Below are 9,744 nucleotides of genomic sequence, written 5' to 3'. Positions count from 1 at the left end.
AGAGTGGAGGGCATTCCTGCAGCAGCAGAAGAGCCAGAGGGACAGAATTAATTTAGGGTGTTTTTTTTTCGGGGGGGGGGGCGGAGGTGGGGCAGAATTATTGATGCTGTGACTTATTTATTGGAGGGAGTATATACATGCTGGTGGAAATTAAGAATGGTTTCTGAGGCATGACTTTTGTGGGACTAGTGGAAGAGCTGTTTTTCACTGAAGTGATTAGATATAATTATTGAGCAAGCAGATACTGGGGAAACTTTTCAAGCCTTGCTCGGCATTCTTCCCCCAGATCAAGCAAAGAGTGAGTGATAAGCCACATTTAGTACACTTTAGGGAGAGCCAGCCCTGGACCACCTCAGAGACTGAGTCCAGACATTTTGGAACCGGTATCCCTTGTTGGAAGCATCTGAGTTGGGATCTTTATTTTTGAGAATAAGGACGATGTACCTTGTCTGGTAGCCTGCTCCCCTTCTTCAGAGATCCAGTTACTACTGCCTGGATGCTGGTGCTGTCTTTGACTGAAGCTGTTTCTCTGAGTAGCCATTTGGCTTTTAGATCACTACAAGACTCAAGCTTAAAGTATATAAAATGATGGGACTAGAACCCCTCTAGAACAGGGGTTCCCAAACTTGTTTCATGGCTTGTTCAGGGTAAGCCCCTGGCGGGCTGCAAGATGCTTTGTTTACCTGAGCGTCCGCAGGTATGGGCTGCTCGCAGCTCCCAGTAGCTGGGAACAGCAAACCGCAGCCACTGGGATCTGCGAACAGCCATATCTGCGGACACTCAGGTAAACAAAGCAAACAAAGGGCTTACCCTGAACAAGCCACGAAACAAGTTTGGGAACCCCTGCTCTAGCGGTTTTTCTGTATTGATGCATGTGCACTGTAAGTATGTATAATTGTTTAAATATTGTCAATTTGAGTCCCCCAAAGATTTACTGGGAGCCATGCACTATCATGGGTAAAACAGATCTTGGTTGCTACCAGGATGTCACTTTCTGTCTCTGCCTCTGGATATCCTCATCTTCTCCATGCTGCCATCGATGTCTTTGCAGCTCTCCCATAATTTTTATTATAAACTTGAGGTGTGGAAGCCTGATGATTAAATGGGAAGAGATCACATAGCAGGGGCCCTAGGGGACTGCAGGGGCCCCAGAATGTTTGAATTTATCCTGGAGACACAAATATTCTTTTCCACAGATTTACGATGTCTCCCAGAGTGGTCTGAGAACTTAAGAAATAGTCCAGCAGCTTGCAATCTCCTCCAGGGTTTCTGTTTGCTGCTTCACCTTTGTTAAATCAGCAATATCCTACTTCTTAACAAATAGTTTACAAGACAAGGTCTCCTTGGAGACGATTTATTCATCAATATAAAATGTATATTCTTTCCAATTTAAAGCAATAGAACAGTGCCTGAAATCACAGACTTGTTATTCCATTTTATTTCAACAAGAAAAAAATAAATCGATTAACTGGATTCAAGTTAACAGCTTCCTAGATGGAGTTTAGGGATCCAAACAACTTCATTTTTCACACAGACAGGTTCAGTAAGATTGACAGCCATAGCACTGTGGTATTTTAGAGGTAGCTCCAGAACAAAGAAATCTGTTTGCACTTAATTTCTTACAAAAATTGAATATGATGCAATTTCTGGACACAAGACAAGGGCTGTACCAGCACAAACAGAGATATATGCCGCCACATGGGAGCATTACATGACTTGAAGTCAATCAATAGGACAATAACCATTTTCCATACTTCCAGCTAGGCCATTGCTCTCACAAAGTCAAATATGCTTAAATGAAATTTTTCGATCCATTCGGTATGTGAAATCTGCCTTTTGCACCTTGTTTATTAACAGAGAAAAGCAGCCACAATCCTTTGTGTTTCCATGTATCCAGTCTTTGCAGCTCTTCTGTATTCATATACTATCCAATTTCTTTAAGATGTATGGAGTGATCTGCAGCAGCGCCACGTAGAGGAGGAAGGTGTGGACCGAGCTGAAAACATCCTGCCGCATCTTCCGCTTCAGCTCCTCTGGGTCCATCTTGGGCCCCGGCCCCAGCCCCTCGATCCGGAACATGGCGGCGGCCAGGCTGCTCGGGCTCCGCGGCCGGGACTGCGGCTGGGCGGCGGGCGCTGCTGCCCCGGCTCCGCCTTCTGGGCCCGCCCGCGCTACGGCTCCTCAGCAGGGACACGCGCTGTCACAACCGCCTCCCCGTGGTCTAAGATTCTAAACATAAAGCAATAGATTTTATCTGTTGAGAATATAAGAAGATTTAGGCAATAAGGTGATTGAGAGAAATACAATTTCAATGTGTTGCAATTAAAATATCACTTCCTAATACGGTGTTTTGAAAACTTTTACATGCTGACACCTCTCCAGGAAAATAAAAACAATTGTGCACCCCCTGTCCTTGCTCCACCAGATAGTATTAAAAGTCTACACATCCTAATTTATACATCTTTTATGTGGCCTTCCCCCAGACTCCACTTTGGGAAAAGCTGGTAGATCTTCATAACCCCTTTCCTTTCTTGTTTTATATGCCTTCACGTACAATGAAATAGTTAACAATGCTAACATTTTGAGTATCTTCATGGGCATCTGAGTTAATACCATTTGAAAAGCACAGGGCGATTCATACTTCAGAAGTGTTTCAGAGTCTCTGCAAACTCAGGCAGATTCCTCTGCTTTGCTAACCTTCAAAACATTAATTGAATGTTTCCTTGCAACTCTAACAGTTAGGCACCAAGGGTATGTCTACTCTAGAAATGCCACGGTTACAGCTGCAACACTCTAGCATAGGCACTCATTACAGAACTGGAAGGGGTTCTTCCATTGCGGTATCATCTGATAGTTAGCTCAAGGAAAGAATTTTCCATTGACTTAGAAGTGGCTATGCCGGAGCTTAGGTTGCCTTAACTACATTGCACGGGGCATGACATTTTTCACATCCCTGAGCGATGTAGTTAAGCTGACCTAATTTCATAGTGTAGACCAGGCCTAACTTTCTAAAAATGAAAGCTGATACTCTGAAGAACATTATAGAGGTCTGCCGGTGCACCCTGCACTTTAGGATACACTTCCCAAATGCATTGAAATGTAAAAATAATGATCAATTTTAATACAGCATACTATCTAAGATTTCTAGGTATCCCTGAATATTTTGGTGGGTAAGAGAAGCATAAAAAAGGTGTTACTTCCCTAATTTTCCCCTCACACTGATATAACTCCATTGATTTGTGGCTATGAAAATAAACTTTTCAAATATGATCCAATGTATTATTTTTCCTGCAACTGCAGATAGACAGCTCTAGTACCTCTGCTGCTGCTGCTGAAAGCTTTGTCCTGCTGAATCAGCAATGTGAAAATTAACCAATCTTGTCCATGTTCGTTGGTGTTAATCATAACCCTGTGTCCATCAGTGATAGTGACAAGAATTATATGATTAACTTCTCTTTCCTTCCATTTGCCTTTGGTCTCTCCATCTTGTGCAATGAAGGTAAAGAACAATTTACCTTGATTTATTTTCTATTTGTCTTTTTTTAAAACCTGGTTTTATAGTTCTTTGGATCCTTCAAAACAGCTGCAGATGAGGAAACATGATTTTTCTGTGAAAGAAAAAGTTCCAAAATTCAAAAGAAGTCCAACATAAGGGGGGAAAAGTATTATATAAGATTGTATTACTTCAATGATAGCATGTGATCATGCAATTAAAGAATGCATCACAATTTGTGTACACAGGGTACAATTAATGTTTCATAACCATCTTTAACTTCTAGCATTATCTTACTTTTGAGTGTCTAAATTCATTCATATAACTTTTTGCATTGAAATTAAATGCTATGGATATATGAGGAGTTAGTGATTTATCTAAATCGGAAGATAATTGTAAATGTAAACGGAATATGTTACTCTCATCAACCTACAATAGAATGTATTATGTTCATTCATAGATTAAATTTATGTGAATATAAATATTTGTGCATGAAACCATGATATTAACTATGGGCTAGATCTACAAAGACATGTAGATACCTAAGTCTAAAATTTAGATTCTCAAAACCCCCATTCAGCTTCCACCCAGGCCTCCCAATGTGGGTAGGGGGGGAGAGGGCAATTGCCCAGAGACCTGGGTGATTTAAAAGGGTCCGGGGACAGTGGACCCTTTTAAATTGCCTGGGCGGGCCACAGGGCTCCTAGGTGTGTGTGGGGTGGTACCAGTGGTGGTGGCAAAGGCATGTGGAAGCCCTGCCCGTGCAGGAAGAGTGCCCATTGACTGTTCTGCCCTGGGGCCCGGAATTGCTGTCAGCAGGCCTGCTTCCACCTAACCATTTAGACGCCTAATCTTCGGATGGTGGGCATGCACAAAGCTGTCTAGATTGTGGTGCCTCTCAGTGCCTAAGTCCTGGCAGGATCCTCAAATGAGGCATTCTCCTGCCTATCTTGTAGAAATACTCAGAGGAACCCTACCAGACTGGGCCCTGCATAGAATATAGCCAAAAATTATGTGGTAGTACCACCTCCATTGTACCAATGGCCCAGTGATTAGAGCACTAAATGACAATTGTGGGGACTTGGGTTCAAATCCACATTCTGCCTGGTAGGGAGCCAGAGACTTGAACAGAGGTCTTCCTTCTTCCAGAGAAATGTCCTAACCACTAGGCTACAGGATATTTTGGTCTCTCTCTCTCTTTCTCTCTCTCCCCCCCCTTTTAAAGTTGTTCCACTTTATATGATATGCTTCAGCATTCGTTGGAATAGGTACAGGAACCTGGGTCTCCCAGGTGAGTGCCCAAATCACTGGGCTATAGAGTTATTCTCACACTTTCTCTGGCCCAGTTACTATTTACATATTTTATACAAGGGGAACAGCTTCAACAGGAGAAACTAAAAGACCTTTACTCTATTGTAACAGTGTGACTAGTTGTGTTTTGTTTTGTTTTTTTCCCCTGAAGACAGGAAACTTGATTGAGTAATTCTTAATTAATTTTAAAGTTTCTTGAGAGTCTGATTTTATTAAACCCCACAATTATTATTATGATTTGTTTGTTTGGTAACTTTAGTCAATGCTGTATTACAATCAAAAGTTGGGGTTGCATTGTGCTGAGTACTGTAAATACACATCATACAAAGATAATCATTGCTCAAAGAGCTTACAATCTAAGTAATGTGTCCATTGGTCACTTTGTCTGGTTTTAGGATGTAAATCTTAGGGTACATCTACACTACAGGGGGGAGTCGATTTAAGATACGCAAATTCAGCTACGTGAATAGCGTAGCTGAATTCGACGTATCGCAGCCGACTTACCCCGCTGTGAGGACGGCGGCAAAATCGACTTCTGCGGCTTTCTGTCGACGGCGCTTACTCCCACCTCCGCTGGTGGAGTAAGAGCGTCGATTCGGGGATCGATTGTCGCGTCCCGACGGGACGCGATAAATCAATCCCCGAGAGGTCGATTTCTACCCGCCGATTCAGGCGGGTAGTGTAGACGTAGCCTCAGTGTTCCTAAAATGGTACGTGCATGTTCTGCTGTGTTAGAACTGGGGATAGAAACCATTCTATCACTTACCACTAACACTGCCTAAGGTGCAGAATATTTCCTATGAGGTACTGACCACTTTCTAGTCCTACTGAAGTTACAAGAAGCACTCCACATTTGGCAGGATTGGGCCTTTAATAAATTTGCCTTGCAACAGCTCAAACAGCAGAGTAATGCATTGTGACAGAGATACATAACATAATTTTTTCATAGATTTACCAAAAGAAGATCTTCCACAATTGAAATTGTACCACTTTAATAGAGAATAATAACTAAGGGGTCTTAGAGTTCTAAGTAGCACAGTACTCATGCAGCTTGGTGTTTATTATTAGTAATTATGCACATCCCGCTAGCTAACACAGCCTGTCATATCTCCGTGAAATGAGCTGCACAGGCTCTCATAATGCATGCCAAAAATATAAGCATATTGAAAACAGTACGAAAGGCAATGTGTATTTCAGTCTCAGGGAAATAATAGGCATTTCATAACCTTACAGGGTTTTTTAAAAGGAATTTCGGTACACCACAAACAATGTTTAAGTAATATGAACAGTATTTTTTAAATTACAAAAACAAGGAAAAAATTATATATACCGCTACCCCAATATAACGCGGTCCTCAGGAGCCAAAAAATCTTACCGTGTTATAGGTGAAACCGCATTATATCGAACTTGCTTTGGCCTCGAGCGTTTCCGTTATTAGTAGTCAGCAAACATGCCTGGCCCCGTCCCCTAGCTGCCCCCACCTACTTCCTGCCCCCTGACTGAACCCTCAGAACCCCCAACCCATCCAACCTCCCCGCTCCTTGACTACCCCCTCCAGAGACCCCCCGCCCCAATCACCCCTCTCAAGAGCCCACCCCCTATATAAGCCCCCCTGCTCCTTGTCCCCTGACCACCCCCTTCAGAGCCCCCCCATCTCTAATCAGCCCTAGGACTCCCACGCCCTATCCAATGCCCCCCTTGCCTGTCCCCTGACCGCCCCGCCCCCAGAATCTCTGAACCATCCAAACCCCCTGCTCTCTGTCCCCTGACCGCCCCCCAAGACCCTCTGCCCCTTATCCAACCCCTCGGCCCTGGCCCGGCACCCTTAACATGCCACTCAGAGCAGCCTGTCAGAACCAGACACGCTGATGCACTGATCTGCCGGAGCACGCAGCCCCGCCCCCCGGAGCGCTGCTTTACCGTGTTATATCCGAATTCGTGTTATCGGGTTGCGTTATATCAGGGTGTATATATATATATATATATATATATATATATATATATATATGTCTGTGTGTGTTCTTTACACTGGCATGTATGAAATCAGCATCATTTTAATTTTATTTCTTATCTTGTCAGTTTAACTCACACCTTTGGTCTTATTTAAATGTTGCCTTTTCTGTTTTAGTTTTCCCACCTCTGATCTGCAATAAAATTAATAGGTGTGGAGCCACATTGCTGCTCAACAAGGAAAGTGTTTAACATCTCTTTGGGAAATTATAGGTCATAATAATTTCTTCTTCACTGAATAATCTTTGATTGACGATACCTCTGTGTGTGTTTAGATTAATTCTGGTATTATGGAAGCAAAATATGCTCCCTCTTTGATTAACTGTTTCATTTTCTAATTAGGATACTAACATCAGAGTGTCCCTTGTGTGTTTTTTCTGTGCACTGTTAAATCTAGGTCATGCTTTTTGAGCCTGTCTACATGGCTTAATAAGTATTAAACAAGGGTTGAATTAGTGATGGGCTCAAGTAATTCAAAATAATCTTAATAGTTATTGTACTTAAAGCAATGTGAGGATTTGGATTCTGATTTGGATTCCAGGTCTACAGTATGTCAATATATGGGCTGCAAGTATTAATAATAATAATAATTATTTATTTTATTTATTGATGATGATTGATATAATATGTGTTCTGGTATTGCTGACCTCATCTCCAGACTTCACATTCTTCTAAGATAGCCACTCCCACCTTCCTTATATTGGGGATTTCAACACCTGCAAACAGGGTGGATCAACAGATAACCCAGGGTGGCTGGGGTTTTATGGTCACTAAGGAACTAAGGTCACTACTGACTTGCATGAATTAACACAAAAAATAGGTGTCAGTCCCCAACTTTTCTTTGTTTTACTTTTCCTATCTTTACAATAGGCCTAATGAATAATAGTTTTCAATTAGTTACATAGAGCTTGTTCATCTGTATATCTTATAGTGCTTGATAAAATTGGATATGCCTGAGTAGCTCCTTTCTATAGATAGCATAACCATGCACATATGGGCATGATCCTTCATCAGAGAAGTAAAAGAGAATGCTCATATTGACTTCCATGAAGGCAAGAATGGGGCCATACATTTGATATAGTCTTTCACTTTAAGACTTTATTAGTCTACTGGATGAGTCCTGGATCTAACAAATCCTCTGTCCTCAGCTCTTCTTTAAATGTCATATCTGATAGATGAAACATGTTCCAGATGTTATGATATTAGCCTGGGCTCTGGAAGACCCATTTCAATTTTCCTGCTCTACTACAGGCTTCTTCTATCAGTTTGCCTCTTTGTGCCTCAGTTTCCCATCTGCAAAATGGTGACAGCAGGGGTGTTGTGAGGATAAATACATTAAAGATTTGAAGACACTCAGATATGGTAATAGGGGCCATATAAGTATCTAAGATGACATTGAATAAGTCACCAAAACTCTCAAGGCCTTAATTACTCCATTCTAAGTTGTAATTAGAGCTGAGGAAGCTAAGTAGAATCTGTTCTTTAGTTATTTTCCTTTTAAAAACTGGAAGGCCAAATTCTCTATCTCAGCTCTGACCTTGGCTGACCTGCTGCAACCCTTGACATTTCAAGTGCATTGAATATTTTATCATCCCGTCCTTTGGCTATGTTTTGTTTTAGACATTATCCAAAGCAGCAGATCCAAAAATAGAAGAGTTTGTTTTATTTTAGAATTGATTTACAAAAAATTATTAGGGGTATGGAACAGCTTCCGTATGAGGAGAGATTAATAAGATTAGGACTTTTCAGATTGGAAAAGAAATGACTAAGGGGGGAATATGATTGAGGTGTATAAAATCATGACTGGTGTGGAGAAAATGAAGAAAGTGTTATTTACTCCTTGTCATAATACAAGAACTAGGGGTCACCAAATGAAATTAATAGGCAGCAGGTTTAAAACAAATAAAAGAAAGTATTTCTTCACACAATGCACAGTCAATCTGTGGAACTCTTTGCCAGAGGATGTTGTGAAGGCCAAGACTATAACCGAGTTCAAAAAAGAACTAGGTTAATTCATGTAGGATAGGTCCATCAATGGCTATTAGCCCTTGATGGACCTAGCATCTGTGTGCCAGAAGCTGGGAATGTGCAACAGGGAATGGATCACTTGATGATTATCTGTTCTGTTCATTCACTCTGGGATGCCTGGCATTGGCCACCGTTGGAAGACAGGATACTGGACTGGATCGACCTTTGGTCTGACCCAGTATGGCAGTACTTACGTTCTTCTGATTTGCTGTGTCACACCTTGTTCGTCGTGCTATTCTATATCTTATATAAACAATCAAATACAATGACACACTTGACAAAATATGAGGGTATGCAGCCAAAGCACTATAAAAGTAGCTTCTGTTTCTAATTACATTCCTTCATTATTTCTCAATCTGTGGCTTTGTGTTTATGATTTCTGGACATATTATAACAGTAGGCAGAATTTTTATATAGGCTGGGAGCATTTTTATATAGGATCTTATATATACATACGCATACACACACTATACATGCTATCTGTTTGTGATAGTGTCACAAGTAACTACTAATTTTGAGCATAAGCTTTCGTGGGTAAGAACCTCACTTCTTCAGTCTTGCATCTGAAGAAGTGAGGTTCTTACCCACGAAAGCTTATGCTCCCAATACTTCTGTTAGTCTTAAAGGTGCCACAGGACCCTCTGTTGCTTTTTATAGATTCAGACTAACACGGCTACCCCTCTGATACTAATTTTGAATGCTTCAATTTCTGGGTGCCCAGACTTAAGACACTTCAAAGGAGCCTGATGTTCAGAGAGTGGGTGCTCAGCTCAGTGTTTCAAGTTAGGCAACCAAAATCACTAGACATTGGACAAATAAAAAAAAAGCCTCTCCAAAAAACCAAACAGATAATAACCATTTGGTGTTGTACTACAGCATTGCACCCCTCTGCTTATGTTCCA

The 9,744-nt window shown here is 41.5% G+C and overlaps 1 protein-coding gene across 1 annotated transcript; it reads right to left on the bottom strand.

The window, feature by feature from the left end:
- Positions 1 to 1,410: 1,410 nt before the first annotated feature.
- LOC128831662 (mitochondrial import receptor subunit TOM5 homolog) lies at positions 1,411 to 2,103 on the bottom strand. The gene has a single exon (XM_054018308.1). It carries the CDS (start codon positions 2,077 to 2,079, stop codon positions 1,918 to 1,920), a length of 162 nt encoding a protein of 53 aa, XP_053874283.1. The 5' UTR covers positions 2,080 to 2,103; the 3' UTR covers positions 1,411 to 1,917.
- Between the last annotated feature and the right edge of the window lie 7,641 nt (positions 2,104 to 9,744).

Source organism: Malaclemys terrapin, chromosome 2 (genome assembly GCF_027887155.1).
Source record: "Malaclemys terrapin pileata isolate rMalTer1 chromosome 2, rMalTer1.hap1, whole genome shotgun sequence".
Classification (NCBI taxonomy): Eukaryota; Metazoa; Chordata; order Testudines; family Emydidae; genus Malaclemys; species Malaclemys terrapin.
The sequence above is the reverse complement of the archived record's forward strand: the minus strand, read 5'-3'. Positions and strand labels throughout refer to the sequence as shown.

Coding starts and splice junctions, on each gene's coding strand:
- LOC128831662 (XM_054018308.1), bottom strand. CDS start 2,079: ATGTTCCGGATCGAGGGGCTGGGGCCGGGGCCCAAGATGGACCCAGAG.